Source organism: Alnus glutinosa, chromosome 7, assembly GCF_958979055.1.
Source record: "Alnus glutinosa chromosome 7, dhAlnGlut1.1, whole genome shotgun sequence".
NCBI classification, from domain to species: domain Eukaryota; kingdom Viridiplantae; phylum Streptophyta; class Magnoliopsida; order Fagales; family Betulaceae; genus Alnus; species Alnus glutinosa.
Genome location: NC_084892.1, coordinates 18,644,014 through 18,665,299, shown reverse-complemented (window position 1 = coordinate 18,665,299; position 21,286 = coordinate 18,644,014). Strand labels below are relative to the sequence as shown.

The 21,286-nt window shown below is 37.4% G+C and overlaps 1 protein-coding gene across 1 annotated transcript; it reads left to right on the top strand.

The window, feature by feature from the left end:
- Positions 1-17,009: 17,009 nt before the first annotated feature.
- LOC133873140 (plant cysteine oxidase 1-like) lies at positions 17,010-20,223 on the top strand. Its single transcript, XM_062310868.1, has 5 exons — positions 17,010-17,269; positions 17,781-17,902; positions 18,368-18,527; positions 18,695-18,895; positions 19,884-20,223. Exons 1-5 carry the CDS (start codon positions 17,059-17,061, stop codon positions 20,012-20,014), a joined length of 825 nt encoding a protein of 274 aa, XP_062166852.1. The 5' UTR covers positions 17,010-17,058; the 3' UTR covers positions 20,015-20,223.
- The last annotated feature ends 1,063 nt before the right edge of the window (positions 20,224-21,286 follow it).

Below are 21,286 nucleotides of genomic sequence, written 5' to 3'. Positions count from 1 at the left end.
GAAGTAACAAATCAAGTATCCTACAACTGCTATCTTGCACAAACAGAGCCGAAAAAGGTTGATGAAGCCCTACAAGATGAAAGTTGGAACTCTACCATGCATGAAGGGTTACATCAGTTTACCAGGAATGATGTATGGACTCTTGTTCCCAGATCTGCTGATCATAATGTCATTGGCACCAAGTGGATATTTAAGAATAAATCATATGAGCATGGTACAGTGGTCAGAAAAAAGGCACGCCTCATTGCTCTGGGCTATACTCAAATTGAAGGGATAAACTTAGATGAAACCTTTGCTCCTATTGCTAGGTTAGAATCCATCAAAATAATTCTCTCCATCACCTGTCATCTTGGATTCAAGCTATATTAGCTGGACATAAAAAGTGCCTTTTTGAATGGCATACTTCAAGAGAAGTTATATGTAGAATAGCCAAAAGGGTTTCAAAAGCCTCATCATCCTCATCATGTCTACAAACTAAAGAAAGCTCAGTATGGTCTTAAGCAGGCTCCTCGTGCATGGTATGAGTGACTGACTACATATCTTTTGGCTAAAGGGTTTACAAGGGTGTAACGACCCACTTTTTACAAAAGGCGTAAGTAATTATATCTAGAGAATTACGTGTCATTACTACTTCAGAGACGATAAATCTCGCAGCGAAAAATATGAATATCTTTTTTTTCTTTTCTTTTCTTTTAAACCAACAGAGACAATTCCCTTTCAACACATATAGAGCTTTGACTGAAATACCTCAATTTACATTAAAATAATAAAAAGGTCTTACAAATAAATACATACCAAAGTAATAACATAAGAGCCACATACGGCACATATTCTACATAATTGTAGTCATATTATAAACCATAAAATAAAACATAAGTTGTTTAGGAAGTGCATAAAGTAAAACCTAACATTAACATAGAAGATAGACTATTCAGCAAGCCCATCACAAAAGGGAGACATTAGACAGTCTTATCTATGAAATCAGGATCATCACAAGGATCCTGATAATCCTGATACTCATCAGTGTCAGTACCTGCACAATCATCTATGAGATGGTGGTTATTACCACAAACCCATAGTTCCATAAGTGAGCTTACTATCATTCAATAATATCAATGGATTATGCGTTATTTAAGGACAAATATAACATAATGATGTAGTGACAGTTTTCTATGCAAAGTTTTAACAGTTCAATATAGTCATTGCATTCCACTCGTTTAGAGCCGTCACCCGATTAACGCCTATCTTTGAGACGTTCCTGTGACGTGTCTCCTACATTACGTTTTGATTAGCTTATTTTCGCACTAGCAGAGTACATTCCACGTCACTCTACTAGCACTTTGAAAGACATTCCAATCAATATGAATCATTGGGTTTTTGGTTTCAGGCACTATTCCCATCCCAAACCCTTGGGAAACGTTGCTCCCAATATTTATAGGTTGATTATTAACAGTATGCAATAATCATTTACACGCATCCAATTAAAATAAAACATAAAAACATGTGATATCTTACCTGGCCATTTGTAAGTAATTGGACATGAATTCCCTAAACTATGTGAAGATGGAGTTTATAAATTTAAAAGTGTTCATGAACGAGATTCCATTATTTTGAAGATACTTAATTCTTAGGGCTAACATGAATATGAAAAATGTTTGTAGGTAGCATTTCTGCTAAACCTTCATGAGACTTCACTCGTCCACTAGGGAGGCCTAGGGGTTTAAAAGGCTTGTAGCATGTGCTAAATGCAATCGCATTACCCACGAAAGAGGAATTTTAGAGTAACTATTTATCTTTCATTTCTAGTTTTAATGCTAGGGACTAGCATTATGTAAGTTTGGGGGTGTGAGAAGTCTTGAAATATTCTGTTCAAGACCCCTTAATTCACATGTGTTATCCTTAGTTTGTGTTGTAAATATGATAGCATGTTTGGTTGCTTGTTTTGGAAACAGTTTTCTGTTTTCAAAACGGCAAAACATGTTTTATCACTATTCATGGGCATTTGGTTACATGTTTTTAAACAAAAAACAAGATAAAACACAAAAATAGGAAACAGGTTAGACCTGTTTCTGAAAACTGTTATCTGCTACAATGCAAAAACAATGCACGAAACGTGAAAACGCGTCTTGATTTTAAGTGCACAGTAAGAAGCACACTAGTCTTGATCCGTGGTTCGATTCATGAGAGCCATGAGGTGAGTATCTTTTATCATTTCCTGCATTAGAGCCCTCATTCCTACTTTGCATTCAATTTCGAGCTCTGCTCTTTCAATTGCTTCCCCGCAGGAGGCTCTAAACCACAAGAGCAGCCCCCTCTCAGTGTCTTCGCTACCCTTTTCTTTTATCATGCTCAATCTTTTAATTTTTCTCTTCCATCTCTCTCTCTCTCTCTCTCCTTCTTCTTCTTCTTCAGGACAAAATTCCCATTTGGATATTTTGTTTCAAATCATTTGGAAGATCTTACGGTTCTAGCAAAAACGATGTCATTCCAAATGTTGGTGGTTTCGAATTCTAAATCATCCGACGAGAGATCGATTCAATTATGCTATGGGCACGGTTGTTATGAGTTATTTGCCGAAGAAGTGTGTGTGGAGAACATGTGAAGCGGAGGTGGGAAACAAGGAAATGCAAAGTGAACTTGTGAAGTGGAACGGCCTAGAATGCAAAGTGTACGCGTTATGCACACATGAGGGACACAAGGCAACTACGTGGGTGATGGGTAATGGAATATTGACCATGTAGTCTATGTAAAGCATTCTAGAAATTGGTAGGAGTTAGCGGCTTCAGGAAGTAGTGGATGAGTTATTATGTAGAAGTGGGTAGTGGTAGTTTAGTAGCTTTTATGTAATGGGTCGTTATTATGTAGTGGGTTTAGTGGGTAGTTAGTTAATTTAGTTTGTCTCTTGTATTTAAATTCTTTTTAAGTGAAAACTGTTTTGAAAACAATTGTCCAAACGCCTTAGGTACTATTTAATTGTTTTAAAAAATTATTTTCGAAAACAGTTTGCCAAATACTTTTTTAATGAAAAAACAACATAAAATAGTTTTTTGTTTTTGTTCTTGAAAACAATTCTCAAACACAAAAACAGAAACCGGTTCTCCAAACGAGCTCGATTTTTTTGTGTGCTTTTGTGTTTTGTCTTATTTTCGGGTCTTAATTGGAGATAAGTTTAAATTATCAAAAGTATACTTAAAAAGATTAATTGAAGAGGTTCCTGCCAAGAGAAAAGCGGATAAGTCTTAAAATCACATTTCGATTGATCGACTTTATATTCGATCGAGCGAAAATCGATCTTGTGACACAGGACATCCGATCGATCTAAAATCAATAGATCGACGTGCGAATTCGATAGAGCGATTTCAAATCTTACGGATAAATCTGCAAATATCAACACAATATTTATGCGATTCAAAATCAAGTTGTGCGATTGAAATGAGATATCGACACTCTTCATTTGTGCAGCTGAGATGGATTGTTTGAGAGACATTTGATACATCAAATTCTCTATAAATAGAGAAGAGCCAAGAGAGAGGTAGCGATAGTTTTTGATAATTAGTTTTCTTTTGTATTTTTAGTTGCAATCCTTTGATGCGACCTTTTCATTTACATTTTCTAGAGAGCTTAGATTAGTTTATTTTGATTTTGTAAGTCATTTTAATTCCGTTTTTATTCAATAAAGCTTTGATTTACTTTGATGCAATTCTTTTTCTTATTTCTTTAGTATTTGTTTCCTTTTCTTTTTGAGACAACTCTGGAATCCGAAAATTCCAGAGAGCATAACCTAATATCTTTAATGCTTTTCTTTAGTTTTTCTTTTCCAATTTCCTTGTTCTAAATTGTTTAGTTATAGTTTAGTTTCCTTTTTGCAAAGATTGAGATAATTGTTGTTTACATATTGTTGGTAGAAGCAATTTTGATTTGTAGTTTCTAATTCCTCTTAAAGAAATGGATTCTTCTTCTTCAATAAGAGAATCTTGAGGTTTTGGTTTTCTCTTGTTGATTTGAGTTTTTGATGAGACACTTTACTATTATTCTTGTTGTTTTGAATTTTAGTAATTGTGGTTTTCTCTTATACTCTATTTACCCTTTGTCCTTTTGAGACAAAAAGGGGGAGTATTTTTTGTTTTGGACCGGGAATGTATTTCCAAACCGATCAAGTATTTTTTGTCCCAGAATGGCCAAAGGGGAGTTTGTTAGTATTTTATATTGGCAACATTCTAGTTGACAAAAACACTTTATGTAACGGTTGCTTTTAACAAGATTATCGATTATATTCAGAGTCTTCAAGTAATATGGACAGTGTCTCATTTCATGCCATGTGTATGGTCACAAGTCTTTAAGAAGATGTCCATGAAGATTCCATACAATTTCCAAGACAGAACAGCCAGTTCCTGTGCAACCGTCTTGACGGGCCTTTGAAGGCGTCCGAACGCCCCGCAGTGTCTTACAGATAAACATTGAAGACGTCCGGACGTCAGAGCAACACCGTCCGGACGCTCGGTCAAACAGTATTCAACAAGGAGTCTGTTCTCAGAAGTCGACACTGTTTGGGAAGTTTCTGCAATCCGTCTGGACGACAAGGCAACACGTCCGGACAATATCCAATAATTCAGATAACTCCAGATTTCCGTTCGAACGCGGAAAGGATTTCAGTGAAGACCGTCCAGACGCTCGATCAAGCCGTCCGGACGCAAACCTGATAAATATTGAATTACGCGGTTTTTGAAAGGATATCGCAAAAAACCGTATGGACGGGGCTAACTTCCGTCCGGACGCTCAACAGACAGAGTCCAATTTTCGGCAGTTTTGAAGGTCTCTTAAAGCCTATAAATAGGGGGCTCTAGGTCTGTGTTTTGTACAGAATTCAACAGTGAATTCCATAGTGCTTTAAGAGGGTGTTTAGGGAGAATCGAAGATCCGCTAGCTCTCAAGCCATTGCCGGTGTGTGCTCAAGTGTTCGTGTGAAGTCTATCTTAGGGGTCGGCCCTAGGGTAAAGGAATCCATCAAAAACCCCTTCAGGTGGAAGATCTGGTTGGGAAGCGTTTGTGTTGGGTTACACGTCAGAGTTAAAGGTATGGCTACTGAATAGGGTTATGTGAGTACAAGTGTCTTGTAACTAGCTTTGTTTTTGGATAGTAGATTTCTTGGGTTTGGCTACCCCAGAGTGGTTTTTTCTCTTCATAGAGTTTCCACTTCGTAACAAATATCTGTCTCATTTAAATTCCACATTTAAAATATTTGTTTGCTCACAACCATACACTTGGTTTAAATTAGAAGTCAATAAATTATTTTCATAAAGTAACATTTCTAGTCCTACATGTAAATATTATTTTGCAAGTAGTAATTTAGGTTTGCTACATGAAGTTCTTCTCACAAAACTTTGAAATAAAGGATTTAGGTGAAATCTCTTATGTCTTTGACATAGAAATTCACAGAGACATAAATTAAAGAATATTGACACTGTCCAATTTTCAGCAGTTTTTAAGGTCTCTTAAAGCCTATAAATAGGAGACTCTCTAGGTCTGTGTTTTGTACAGAATTCGACAGTGAATTCCATAGTGCTTTGAGAGAGTGTTTAGGGAGAATCGAAGATCCGCTAGCTCTCAAGCTGTTGCCAGTGTGTGCTCAAGTGTTCGTGTGAAGTATATCTTAGGGATTGGCCCTAGGGTAAAGGAATCCATCAAAAACCCCTTCAGGTGGAAGATCTAGTTGGGAAGCGTTCGTGTTGGGTTACACGTCAGAGTTAAATGTATGACTACTGCATAGGGTTATGTGAGTACAAGTGTCTTGTAACTAGCTTTGTTTTTGAATAATAGATTTCCTGGGTTTGGCTGCCCCGGAGTGGTTTTTTCTCTTCATAGAGTTTCCACTTCATAACAAATATCTGTCTCATTTAAATTCAGCATTTAAGATATTTGTTTGCACACAAACACACACTTGGTTTAAATTAGAAGTCAATAAATTATTTTCATAAAGTAACATTTCTAGTCCTATATGTAAATATTATTTTGCAAGTAGTAATTTAGGTTTGCTACATGAAGTTTTTCTCACAAAACTTTGAAATAAAGGATTTTGGTGAAATCTCTTATGTCTTTGACATAGAGATTCACAGAGACATAAATTAAAGAATATTAACAGCCTCAGAAGGCCTACATTGAAAAGGTTTTGGGAAGATTTAGAATGAAGGATTTTGCACTTTCAGTAGCAACGAAAAGGGATAAATTCAATACAGATTAATGTCCCCAAAATGTATTGAAACAAGAGGAAATGAAAAGTACTTTTGTAAGCATCGGCAGTATGCAGTCTAATGTGTGCACAAGTCTGCACTAGACCTTACATTGGACCGACAATAAGACTACTAGGTTGATAAAAAGCTGTAAATAAAGTCTTGTGATATATGCAGGGAACCAAGAATTATAACTTAACTTAAACATACACTTACCTATTGGAGGTGGTTGGTTATTCATATTTGAATGTTGCTAAATGAGTAGATAGTAGAAAGTCTACTTCAAGATATATTTTCTTATGAGACTTGCTACACAGGGGACGTTCATCCGTCCCCTGTGAGCATTTTATTATAAAAAAATGATTTTTTATTAAAAAGTTGGCTTTGATGTCCCATCAAAGCCAACTTTTTTAATAAAAATTTATTTTTTTATTATATATGGGGGATGGGGGACGGATGAGTGTCCCCCATCCAGCATTTCCCTTTTCTTATTGATAAATGGCTATATCTTAGAAATCCAGTAAGCAGACTATAGTTGCTACGTCCACCATGAAAGCTAAAATTTTCTTGCATGCTATAAATTCACTACACAAGCATGATGGATGAGACATTTTGTTAAATGTCTTAAGATTGTCGATTTTACAGTTAGACCATAAAGATTGTTGGTACAGTTTCCGGTATGGTGTGAATCTACACGTTACTCTGATGTTCTTCACGCTTCTCAATAACCTTGCAAAACAACAAAACCTAGGGACCCTTCCGGGGGTCCCGCTCCGATGCCTAAGTTAGCTTCTGTGAGAAAATAATGCTCTATGCATAAAATTGAGTCTTAGTTTATACCTGGGGTATGAGCCTATTTATAGGCATAGAGGTGGAGTCAAACCTGGATTAGGACTCCTGCTCCTTGTTGATCTAGAACTGCTGTCCGAGTTCTAATTGGAATTCAATCCTTTACTAGACTTCTAATTGGATATCTTCTTAGACTTCCAATCTGATATCTTCTTAGACTTCTGATCTGATATCTTCTTAGACTTCTGATCTGATATCTTCTTAGACCTCTGATATGATCATTATTCTTATCTTATCATTATTCTTATCTGTTTGGACCTATTTGACTTTTGAATCTCTTCTTTGGATCGGGTTGAGTGGGATTTATCCCCAACAGTTACCCCCCAATTCCCTTATCCGAAGCTTGCTTGAATAATGGGAATTCCATGTCTAAGGAAACCCGATCTTTGTCTCCTTCTGAAAACCTGCTAACCTGCAAAACCTGAGGGTTAAATCTTACCCCCCATTACTTTCTTGTTTTTCCTTAGGGTTTTCTCCCTGTCTCTTGGAATGGCTAACTCCTGAAAAACCTGCAAAAACCGAGGGTTAAATTCGACCCCCCTTTCTTCTTGCTCTCGGCTAGGACTGATCCGGGACTCTCGGCTAGGACTGATCCGAGAGTTTTCTTCTTGGACTCGGCTAGGACTGATCCGAGACTCTTGGCTAGGACTGGTCCGAGAAGTTTCTTCTTGCTCTCGGCTAGGACTGATCCGAGAGGCTCCTTCTCGGCTAGGACTGATCCGAGAAGTTTCTTCTTGCTCTCGGCTAGGACTGATCCGAGAGGCTCCTTCTCGGCTAGGACTGATCCGAGAAGTTTCTTCTTGCTCTCGGCTAGGACTGATCCGAGAGGCTCCTTCTCGGCTAGGACTGGTCTGAGAAGTTTCTTCTTGCTCTCGGCTAGGACTGATCCGAGAGGCTCTTTCTCGGCTAGGACTGATTCGAGAAGTTTCTTCTTGCTCTCGGCTAGGACTGATCCGAGAGGCTCCTTCTCGGCTAGGACTGGTCCGAGAAGTTTCTTCTTGCTCTCGGCTAGGACTGATCCGAGAGGCTCCTTCTCGGCTAGGACTGATCCGAGAAGTTTCTTCTTGCTCTCGGCTAGGACTGATCCGAGAGGCTCTTTCTCGGCTAGGACTGATCCGAGAAGTTTCTTCTTGCTCTCGGCTAGGACTGATCCGAGAGGCTCCTTCTCGGCTAGGACTGGTCCGAGAAGTTTCTTCTTGCTCTCGGCTAGGACTGATCCGAGAGGCTCCTTCTCGGCTAGGACTGATCCGAGAAGTTTCTTCTTGCTCTCGGCTAGGACTGATCCGAGAGGCTCCTTCTCGGCTAGGACTGATCCGAGAAGTTTTTTCTTGCTCTCGGCTAGGACTGATCCGAGAGGCTCCTTCTCGGCTAGGACTGATCTGAGAGCCTCCTTCTCGGCTAGGACTGGTCTGAGAAGTTTCTTCTTATACTCGGCTAGGACTGATCCGAGACTCTCGGCTAGGACTGATCCGAGAAATTTCTTCTTGCACTCGGCTAGGACTGATCCGAGAGTTTTTGCCTGCAAAAGAAGCGACAGCAACTGGTTCCCGGTCCCTAGACCGGGAACACTCCGATGCTTAAGTCAGCTTTATTCATTTATTCTGAATATACTTATTCCCAAAATCTGGGGAATTTTCTGTCTAGTCTGAATTAAAAATAAAAGTCTAGTTCTTTGCAAATATAAATACTAAAAAATAAAAGCAAGCCTGAAATTTTCGAGAGTCCTTTTTATGGGATCACGGGCAGATACTGCTGTTGCCTCGGCTCTCTATGCTGTGGGCTTCTGCTTCTTCGGTCCTCTCTTCTTTCTATGTCATCTCGGGGAGCATTCTCTTGATGCCTCTCGTCTAGCTGAGGACGGTCTCGGGGATAGTAATCCCGTGGCTGTTGATCTCGGGGCTGATAGTCCTGATGATTCCGAGGCCTGTTATTTCCTGGATGGTTCCGTCGCTCTCCCAAGAACCGAACTAGCTTGCCATTCTTTATGAATTCTTCTATTAACAACCTTAGGGTTACGCACCCTTCGGTGTAATGACCTGCTTGTTTATGGAAATCACAATACTTCCCTGCATTCCTATAAGGAGGATTACCTGGTATCTTTTGCGGTTCCCGAAACGCCGGATCTCTCTTGATCTCCATGAGGACTTCTGATATCTCAGCATTGAGAGGTGTAAAGTTGTAATCTTTGAACTTCTTTACCTGCCTCTGCTCTTCCCCATCAGCTTTCCTGAATTCTTTCCTTTTCTTTTCTGGGGCTGTCTCTTGGGGTAGTCTAGAACTGGCCATAGACTTCAGCGTCTCTTCCTGATTAATGAATTCTTCTACCTTATCCATGAGGCCCTGCAAGGTACTCGGTTGCTTCCGGATCAACTTCTTCATCAAAGGCTCCTCGGGTGAAATTCCCTGATAAATGGCAGCAAAGATCATATCCTCGGTCGGATCTTCGACCGTAGCCTTCTCTCGATTGAACCGAGCCATAAACTCCTTAAGACTCTCATTGCCCTGCTGGTGCAATGATAGCAAATATCCCGAAGGCTTCTTCCTTGTCCGGAAAGCCAAGAACTCCGTTAGGAATATCTTGGACAATTCCTTGAACTGATCAACGGAATTCGGGGGTAGCTTCCTGAACCAGTCTCGGGCATTCCCCGAAAGAGTAAGAGGGAAGGCCCGACATGCTACTTCATCGGGTGTCCCGTGAAGGTCTAGATGAGCTTTGAAATTCTCTAGGTGATCCAAGGGATCTCTGTCTCCTGCATAACTTAGAATTTGGGGTACCTTAAACTTCTCAGGAAGCCGATAGTCTGCTACCCGTTTGGTGAAAGGTGAGTCTGTACCCATCAAGAGCTTGTCCACCATTACGGATCTGCTTTTGTCCTTTCTTTCCATCTCCATGTACGTGCACCTTCTCTCCAGCTCGGCAATAACTCTGCTCAGATCTCCTTGGCGGTCATCCTCCCTCCGAGGATTAGTGTTGCTGTTGTGATCTTCTTCCTCTCGCTCATCCCTGTTCATCTCGGGATTGGGCTGTTCCGGCCTCCTGCGCAGCAACTCGGCATTCCGCTGTGTTAAGGATTCAATCTGGGCTTCCAACGCTGCTATGCGATCTTGATCTCCACCCCCCGGGGGAGGGTTCGGTGGAGGCTGCTGATTATTCTGAATACCTGGCTCCATTCGGACTATGGGCTCTCGGTTGGTCTGGCTTCCGGAACGTGTGTTCATCACCATGCTGGATCTTATTTTTCTTTTATGAGGAACGAATAATCGTTTCCCACAGACGGCGCCAAACTGTTGGTACAGTTTCCGGTATGGTGTGAATCTGCACGTTCCTTTGATGTTCTTCACGCTTCTCAATAACCCTGCAAAACAACAAAACCTAGGGACCCTTCCGGGGGTCCCGCTCCGATGCCTAAGTTAGCTTCTGTGAGAAAATAATGCTCTATGCATAAAATTGAGTCTTAGTTTATACCTGGGGTATGAGCCTATTTATAGGCATAGAGGTGGAGTCAAACCTGGATTAGGACTCCTGCTCCTTGTTGATCTAGAACTGCTGTCCGAGTTCTAATTGGACTTCAATCCTTTATTAGACTTCTAATTGGATATCTTCTTAGACTTCCAATCTGATATCTTCTTAGACTTCTGATCTGATATCTTCTTAGACCTCTGATATGATCATTATTCTTATCTTATCATTATTCTTATCTGTTTGGACCTATTTGACTTTTGAATCTCTTCTTTGGATCGGGTTGAGTGGGATTTACCCCCAACAAAGATATTCTGCAATAATTCTATTGCAGCTTTCTTTTATAAGAACAGTGAGTAGAAGTAGAAGTGAATATATCGACATCAAGTATCTCAGTATAATAGAGAACATTAAAGAGACATAAAGTGTCTATCGAGCATATAAGTACTGAATTAATGATTGCAGATTCCATGACTAAAATTTTACCGGTAAAGAAAATATAAAGTCATGTGAAGTATATAAAACTCATTAATTCATTTTTACGTAGTTTCTTTCTATTTGGTTTATAGACATGAAGTTATTATAATAAAGATTTTTTGTGCACATTTGTTACCTTATTCATAGGGATAAAATTAAAGTATGACCTGAATAACTTATGAAAAGTTTATTCATAAAGTTTGATTGCTTATATAATACTCATTTAGGGAATATGATAAATGTAATGCATGGAAGAGACAGTTTATTATATAAATTTTTACAGCCATGATTCATGTGTTATATTCCTTGTGTGAATGAGAGGATTCCTTAAATGGTTGGAGTAAGTAAAGTAATGGTCATATTGCAAAACCGAACATCACAAGAAATTACATGTGTCATAAGGGTCGAGTGGGAGAATGTAAAAAATTTCATATATGTCCCTATGTTACATCTATAATTATGGTATTCAGTATCACTTATTCCATTCAAATTGATTCATGGGAAATCCATTAAGATATTATTATGATATTATGCTGATTTTACTCCTTGATGGAGGGAAAAAAATTACCAATCAGTTTAACCAATATTGATTGAAGGTCCCTGATCTACCTGTATATAAGAATCATGTGTAACCATCTATTGACACTAGTAGGTATAGATAAGAAGAACCTCTCTAAATTTTTGTTTTTTCAAACTCTTTGATTATTGTAGAAAATGTTTCTTCACTTCGCTTGAGCAAAGAAATGACTGGAGGTATTTATATAATTAATCATTCCACTGCTTATTTACATTATTGATTATCATTTAATTATATATTGCTAACAAAAAGGACATAAACGAAAGAGAAGCAGGAGATGAGGGAAGATAAGAGACCCTTCCCTCCTCCCTGAGTTCGCTGGAAAATGAAGAAGAAAGCATGTTTAAATTTTTCGAAAGAGAAATGACTACTCCCTCTTCAATTATTCGTTTACTTTTTACTTCAATTAACCTCGATGATACTCAAATGGTTGAGAGAGATTGAAATTTTGTTTTTTTTTTAATAATCCTCTTGGAATTACCTTTAAGGTGTGGTGTAAGTCTAATAAAATTAATAATTATCTAGTGCGTATATGAGATGGGAGATTTACACGTGTCTAGTGGTTTGTGAAAACAAAATCCTAAACACCCTCCTAAAAAAAGAAGAATATTACATATCAATTTTATTTTTAATTAATATATGACTTGATTTGAACATGAGTGTGCCATTACAAGAATAACCTTTTTAATCAAATTTCTTCTTCTTTTTTTTTAACAAAACATTTCAATCTTCATTAATCAAAGAACTGATCCCAAAACTTTAGAATCTAAGGACAACAAGTTTCCTAATTACAATATCAATGATACTCTGTAAAATTGATTTGACTTTTAAAAATATTATTCGATTTAAGATGTATTATTATTGAATCTTGATTCAATGATAATTTTGTCTTCTCACATATTACCTATACACAATACGGATTATGTCATGAGTTTTTACAAAAATATTTATTCCTTAGGGGCAAAAGAAAAAGAAAAACATAAAAATCTTAATATGAAGGTGTGACTTGACTATATATATATATATATATATATATATATATATATATATATATATATATATATATATATATATATATATAGTGAAATTTTATATAAATACTTTTACGATTTAACTAGAATTTATAATGTTGACATCACTCTTGAAGTACAAAAATAAATAAAATAAAATAATATGGCAAGCTTGGGGTTGATTTCAGATTCAGTGGCACTGGTCGTGAACCGTGATAGCATATTCCAAGCGCCAAGACAGTGAAGGAAAATAGAAAAGAATAATGCTCCGTTTGTTTCGGCGTAAAATGATTTCTGGAAAATGATTTCGGTATTTTCCGGTGTTTGGTAGGGGCGAAAATAATAGTCAACCGGAAAATGATTTCTGTTTGACCAAAAATGCTTAGTAAATTTCGGAAAATGATTTACGCTTTTTAAAAGCGTAAATCATTTTCCGAAGACGTCTGACGCGGTCGATTTATTTTAAACAAAGCAGTCGACCTTCACGTTTAAGCAGCCGACCACCATTGAAATCTTGCCGGTATCGGATTCCAACAACATCCGGTTAATGTTGTCGGAATCCGGCGACGGCATCCGGTCAACCCCAGATTCCGGCAACCAATCTGGACGGAATCCGGCCAGATTGGCCGGATTCCGGCGATCTGGCCGGATCAGGGCAGACCGGCCGGATTCCGGCGATCTGGCCGGATCTGGCCAGATGGCCGGAATCCGGTCGGTCTGGCCAGATCGCCGGAATCCGGCCGGCCTCTCTGGCCAGACCGGCCGGATCTGGCCGGGATCCGGTCGGTCTGGCCAGATCCGGCCAGATCGCCGGGATCCGGCCGGTCTGGCCAGATCCGGCCGGCTCTGGCCAGTTCCCGGCCGGCTCTGGCCAGAGAGGCCGGATTCCGGCTAGATGCCGGCCCGATCTGGCCAGATCCGGCCTCTCTGGCCGGAATCCGGCAGGATGGCCAGAATCCGGCCGTTTGTGCCGGAATCCGGCGGGATGGCCGGAATCCGGCCACTTCGCCGGAATCCGGCCATCCCAGATTCCGACGAAACTGTCCGGATTCCGGCCATTATCTTGAATTTTGACTGTATTAACCGAAATCAAGCAAAAATGATCAGAATCTTGTCGGTAAGTGACGGAATCTCGTCATCGATGATTTTTATATTATTTTATATTAATATTTATATGTTTTGAATAAAAATTAATTTTTATAGGTTAATATGTTTGAATGAAAATATAAAAAATATTTGTAATTTTCTGTACGCGCCAAACACCGAAAAATGCTTTCGACGAAAAATATTTTCCAGAAAAATGACTTCCCTGAAACCATTTTACGACGGAAACCATTTTACGTCGAAACAAACGGAGCATAAGAATAAGAAAGAAAAGGCTGCAGTGAGGGCCGTGTATTTTCTTTGTTTGTTTGTCGTTACGTACGCTTTTGTTTTTGTTCGGCTAAATTATGTAGCTCTATCTCACCTAATTTCCCTTCCATTGTTCATTATTTATTTATTTTTATTTTTTATTTTTAAACAAGAGTGTATTTAAGAATGGATGAAAATTGCCATATCAGGTTAAATATAAGAGAAAAATGAGTGTAGTATGTAAAATTGTTTTTTAGCGATGTAATTTAGTAGATTGTTCTATAACTATCATATAACTTGATAATATGGTTAGTAAGAAAAAAAAAAAAAAATTATTTTTATTATAAGATCATTTTAATTATATGGCAGTCGTATAACAGTATATTAAATAACATTATTTTTTTCGTATTATTTTTTAACTGAACACGACATGGCAATGATTTTGTTTCTATTTTTTTTTTTTTTAAAGGAATGCGTGACTTCATTATAGTGAAATTTGGGTTCGTCTATCTGTGAGACTGGTGTGAGACCAATGTCTTTATAAATCAACCAAGAGATTTAATCAACAACACACATCCAACTAGCTTCAAACTATTGAAGGTAGTTGAATTAAATCGAAAAATAAAATAAAAACAAACAAACAAACAAACCTAATGCGGCTCAAGCGACCGCCTCAAGCAAGAGATGTGTAATGTTTCCTTATATATGGCAGTACGTCTATTGAGGAAATCAGGAAAGTGCACGATGGAAGAGAGAGCTGGCATGGTTGGAAAAAAAGATTGAAATCTGTCGTTGTCGGAGATGAAGTTACTGTGTTATCGATGCTCGGCTTTCGGGTCGGCGTTGCTGCTCGTGGTTGGTGGTGGGTGGGGAGAGGGGAAAGATGGAGATAGAGGGAGAAATTTGGGAGATTTTAGATTTTGAGTGACAGTGAAAGGAGAAGGGGTATGCTGCTTGCTTCATCCAAATTTTAAAATGTATTTTTTAGAAAGAAGGCTGCCACATGGGACTGGTGTGGACACTAGTCTTACATCCGTCTCACGAATAGATGAACTCTTGGAAATTTATATAAATAATTTACTATTTAACTAGAATTTATAATGTCGGCATCACTCCACTCCCCTAAAAGTTTTAAAATAAAAAATAAAAAATTCTAATTCTAAGGCAAGCTTATAATTAGGGGTGATTCACACTACAATCAAAGCAACTTTGAAATGCACAAGTCGTGAAGGGATTTGATTCTTACACTACACCATCACAACAACTGCACAACATCTCATATGAGGGTGGGCCCCAGTGTGTGGAGCTCACCCTCCTGTGAGGGGTTATTATGCAGTTGTTGTATTGGTATTGTAAATCTAATATTTTTCGATCGTGAAAGCATATTCCAAGGACCAAAACAGATAAGAAAAATTGAAAAGAATAAGAATAATAAAGAAAAGGTTATCTTAAAAAAAAAAAAAAAAAAAAAAAAAAAGGTTGAAGTGAGGCACGTGTCTTTTCATTGTTTGTTTGTCGTTACGCTTTTGTTTTTGGCTTGAGTAGGAGAAATGTTAAATACAATATTTTCATTTCATTATGTTTTACTAGAATGACGTGGATTTTTTATTTTTTAATTTTAAATAAAAATTGATGTAAAAGTTAATAGGCACCGTCACAACAGTTAATGAGATTGAATGAAAAAGAGGTATAGTATATAGTCGGGGTGCATATGCGGATACGGATATAATTATTTGCAATGTTCACAACCGCATCCGCAAAATAAGAATATCACTTTTAAATATCCGAATCATGTAATTTAAGACCTGTTTTAAACGAATTTTAAAGTAATTTAGGCCGATTTTTAATCTTTTTGGCTTGCTTTGATTTTTTTTTTAAAGCCATAATTTTTTTGAAAATATGTTGATTTCACATTACTTTTATCTTTTTTTTTTTTTTTTTTTTTTTTTTAAAGTGTTACTCAAGAAAGCAACATAACCAACCAAACCAATGTAAGCACAACTTATAACTAATTCAAAACGACGTCGTTTTGGTGAATATATTAAATATAATATATATAAAATGTATATTATATATAAATGGCATACTAATGCGGTTAATAACTGCATCCGCATATACACGGATTGTGATTTTTGTTAACTGCATCTTCATTGTCATATCACTTGATGATATAGCCAAAAAAGAAAAAAAGAAAAAATTGATGTCTGATTTTTAAAGTCACGCTATCTTAGTGTCAGTCATATAACAATCTATTAAATAAATCGCTATTTTTTTTTATTTTATTTTCTTTTGCTGAGCGACAACGTGGCAAAAATTCAGATTGGGGTCTAGCAATTAATTGCCTAAATTACTACAAATTGATATATAATATATCGAGATATAGGATGTCTGATTATATAGGAATTCGGTGCAAGGAATTGCGTGGATGGTTATCGAAAAATCCAGGGTCTTATTCAAAATCCACATGACAAAACCAGCAAAGCAGCAAGGAAGGTAGGCCAAGTGGCAATTTCGCCAATTCCCATCCTCGCGTGACCAAATCAGACCCAAAATACCAGGGTCTACCCAACCTCCAGTTTCCACACAATCTTGGGGGCGGGAAGCCGAAACAAGCACGCAATACTGCTTTTGCTTTTTCTTCTTTTCGGTTTTTTTTTCGTAGGATTTTTGCCCAAAACGGTTTCCTCTTTCGAATGGCCCCTGGTTTTGCTCTCTCTCTCTCTCTCCCCCTTATATTCCAGCAACTCTTTCTCATTCTCAGATCTTTACCTCTTTTGCACCCTTCTATATCTATCAGTGTCCAAGACCTTCTCTTTCTTTTTCACTCGGACATACTCTCAATCTCATGCGTTTCATCAGGCTCGGAGGGCTGAGAAAGATAACGGAAAAAAGCTTGTAAATCTTGGTTTTGTTCCTTTCTGGCTTCTGGGCATCCGATAATCCTGGGTGTTACGGAATTGGGTTTTTTTGGATTTGTAAGACGAAGTTGATGTGGGTTGTCAAGAACAGAGCGCTTTTCGATATCAAGGGTTGCTAGACAGACAATTTTAGAATTTGTGTTGCATTTGGACGAATATTTGGTACGTAATTCAGTTGTCGGTGAGAATGGAGGCAGCGGTGGTGGAGCGGACAAGAGACAGGGTTGGCCATGTTAAGAGGGTTGGGTATGTGAAGAAGGGTATTGCGAAGAGAAAATGCTGCCGGAGGGTTAGACGGCGAGCGCTGCAGGAGCTTTTTCTTTCGTGCCTAGACGTCTTCAAAGGCCCCGGCACCGTTCCTCCTACTCAGGATGTTCTGAAGCTACGCCGCATTCTTGGTACGTTTCACCTCCGAATTGGTTCCACACCAATTACCTCCCACCGAATTGCTAGCAATTTGTGAGTGACCCATACCGATGCACCGGTCCAAATCGGGCCAACTAGGTGGATTCGGTACTGATCAAATTACTAGCCATTCGGATAAATAATTAATATCCCTTTATTTTTAAGGGTTCAGATTCTCACAATTCCTTGTTAGAATTTTTTGGACTTGAAGACATTCGAGCAGGTGGTTGTGACCTGAGTTGTCTAACTCCTTGTATGGTAAAGTGGATCCCATAAGTGATCTCTCATAATTACTTGTTGAAATTCTCTCAAATTCAGACAAATAATTTAAGCGGATGTTAATCCATTTTTAAGATAATAGATCCTCTATAATTTTAAAGGATGAAAGGCTGAATTAGCTATATATTAATTGCATAGCGAAGATAATTGTCTTTTTTCCCCCCTTTTGGGTAGCCTAGGCATATTAATGTCCTTTTCTAAACCAGCTCTTTTATCATGCTGTAGACAATATGAAGCCAAAGGACGTGGGGCTAACTAAGGAGATGCCGTTCTTTAGACCTACAAATGCGGTCAATGGGGATTCGAGGGTCAGATACACAACCATCTACCAGTGTGATAACTTTTCGGTAAGACTAGCTAGCCTGCTCTTGTTGGCTCACAAAATATTGTTTCTGTATGCTTCATGAACTCAGAATTAGGCTGATGAATCATCCAGTTGCTTTTGTACCCCAAAAAAGAAAAAAATTGGAATGCTTCCGATTTTGGTGTAAGACATTTAGGGTTCTTGTTGTAAGAGTAATGCTACATTGCTGCATATTATGCCCCCATCCCACTCGCGCCTGATGTGGCAGTGTTTATTGACCCAATTAGGCGCATGCCGTTCATTGACCCTTGAATCGATCATTGTTAAAAAAAATTATATATATCAAGGACCGATGGGTACTGTTACATTAGCCCACATCAGCCCGGTGGAATGGGGGCGTAGAACGAAGCATTTTGGAATGTTTTCAATTTTTTTTTTTTTTTTTTTTGTTTTTTAATATGTAGTCAAATTGTTGATATGTCTCCTTTGTTACTCTTTCCTTGTGCAGTTGTGCATATTCTTTATCCCGGCAACTGGTGTAATTCCCCTGCACAACCATCCAGGAATGACTGTTTTTAGTAAGCTTCTATTAGGAAAAATGCACATCAAGGCGTATGATTGGGCTGAACCTGTCAATTTCTATGGCTCTGTAGCATCCTCCTCTCAATGTGGGTGGCTCTCTCTCTCTCTCTCTCTCTCTCTCTCTCTCTCTCTCTCTATATATATATATATATATATATATATATATATATATATATATATATATATATATATATATATATATATATATATATATCTCCACATTTTGGCATGAACTGTGTAAATGTTTTTGCAGCGAGATTGGCAAAGTTAAAAGCTGACAGAGTCTTCACAGCCCCATGTGACACTTCAGTATTATATCCAACAACTGGGGGGAACATCCATGCCTTCACCGCCATAACACCATGTGCGGTGCTTGATGTTCTAGGACCTCCTTATTCTAAAGAAGATGGTCGAGATTGCTCATACTATAAAGATTATCCCTACACTGCCTCAAGTAAGTCAAACTCTTGCGCTCTTCTTACTTTTAGCTGTATGTGAGACAAAAGACATATCTAGTCAAAAAGGTTGAGGTTGGATGGTGGAGGGAGGCAGTAGGGCCTGAGTTAGGTTCTATAAAAAGCTGATGATCAACAAATAAACAAAAAAGTACAAGAAATAGGTGCCTTAGAGCTTTTGTCACACATTACAAAGCAAAGAATTGGCAAAAGACAAAAAAGACAATTTTCCCTATTAAAAAACTGGCACACAAAGATACAAAATCTTCTCAGATCCTTGCTCGAATTTATTGTATACATCTATCATCTCACTATGCTGTTGCCTAGACAGAAGTAGTGTCATAAATAACATACATGTCTAAATAAAACAAATAGAACTTTCTATGCAGTTCCTAGACATACACACAAACATCTTTCTTTAACATTTTCAAACTAAAATTCTTTTTTAAAGGCAATCCATTTAAACCCTAGTCAATCTTCCTTGAATCGTTCTTAAAATTAAAAATAATAATAATAATAAAAATAAAAAAAGGAAGAAGTTTTCTTCCTATACCATAAGACTAAAATGATTGACTATTAACTAAAAAACAAATAAAATAAATGTTGGAAGGTGGAGGGAGGCAGTAATGCATGCTGCAATACATGGAATGCTGCATAGTATTTTAGTAAATTATGCTTTTGGAATGTTAGTTGTGCCTCAAATTCAATGGTGTTACATATGTGCCACTTGCTGGGGGCACATATGATGAATGTGCAGAAAGTATGTTACTGTTGGTTCCAGACACTGCATTGAATGCAGTGCAGTTTGTGTTGGTGAAAATATAAAATAAAATTGTAGCAACACAATAGTGGATGCAGTAATATATAAACAAATGAAAATTGCTTTGTGGTGGGAGCTTTACAGGAATAAGATATGAGACGGAATACAAGCTTGTGATGAAACTTGGGTCTTTCCCATTAATTTTGGTTTCAATTATATTGTTGCAGATGGAGATACAACAGTGAAATCAGAGGAGGCTGACTCTTACGGATGGTTGGAAGAGATTGAAATTCCAGAGAACTCACAAATGGATAGAATTGAATATTTGGGTCCTCCGGTTATTGAGCCTACCTGTTAGCTGCTCCATGTGTGACCAGAAAGCAAAACCCCCAACCCAAACTTGTTTTCTATTCAAATTTTTCCTTCTCTCGTGTTGCTCAATTTAGCTATTGTGATTGTAGAGTTTTTGGCCTATGTTTGTTTGTATATTTGTTTTATGCTCTCGAAACAAATATATTAACAAACAATTCAAAACATAAAATACTCTTAAATAAATATATATATATATATATATATATATATATATATATATATATATATATATATATATATATATATATATATATATATATATATATATATATATATATATATATATATATATATATAGTTTTCATTTTTATATCATGTTAGAATACTTTCTCAAACCATTTCTCAAACCAACACCCATTAATAAACATACCTTTGGTTTGCTTATGGCTTTTAAGTGAAATGTAATGCGTTTTGTTTTTAGATATTTGAAAGGGAAAATTGCTAAATTGGTCTATGTGGCTGGTAGTTTGAAGTTGTGACAAATGGTTCTATGAGATTTAGAAAAGTAACTAAACACATTGCAATAAGAAGAAAAAAAAAAAATTCTGTTGTAAGAAATTAAGAATAGTTAACGGAATTTGTTAATATGTCAATGTGACATCATTACCAATTATATTATGACATGTGTCACTTGTAAAAATTATACAATAGAAGGAGTGGTCAAGCCATCTACTACCTCCATTTTTTCTTTTGTCTTATTTTGATTTTGTTTTTGTTTTTTTCAAGTGACATGTATCACAATATGATTGATGTTGATGTGACACGTTAACAAATTCTGTCAATATTTTTTTAATAGAAGAGAACAATTTGCATTCTTTTTCTTTTTTCTTTTTTTTTGCCTTATCCCAAAGAATATTTAGTCACTTTTTAAACCTAAAGAAGCTATTTGTCACAATTTTAAACAACACTGACCAATTTAACAATTTCACGGCACTGGTCACTTTTTCGACTTATGGTATATGAAATCGTTGGTTTATGAAAAGACTATATTGGCGTTTAAAAGCCTAAGTCAATCCCTCCCAATGTTTATATGCTTTTGCAATCATATTTTCGAAGTTTAAAAATTTTGTAATGTCGGTAGTCCATGTTTTATCCCCTTATACTTATATCAATACCGTTAGGAATAAGAGTTAAATCAAACGATAAGCAGGTAAAATACCCTTATATTCCTATAAAACTTATAAAAATACAAAATTATCCTAATTAAATAATTTTTTTTTAAAAAAAAATAGAACCCACAGCCTCAGCCAAGCATTGC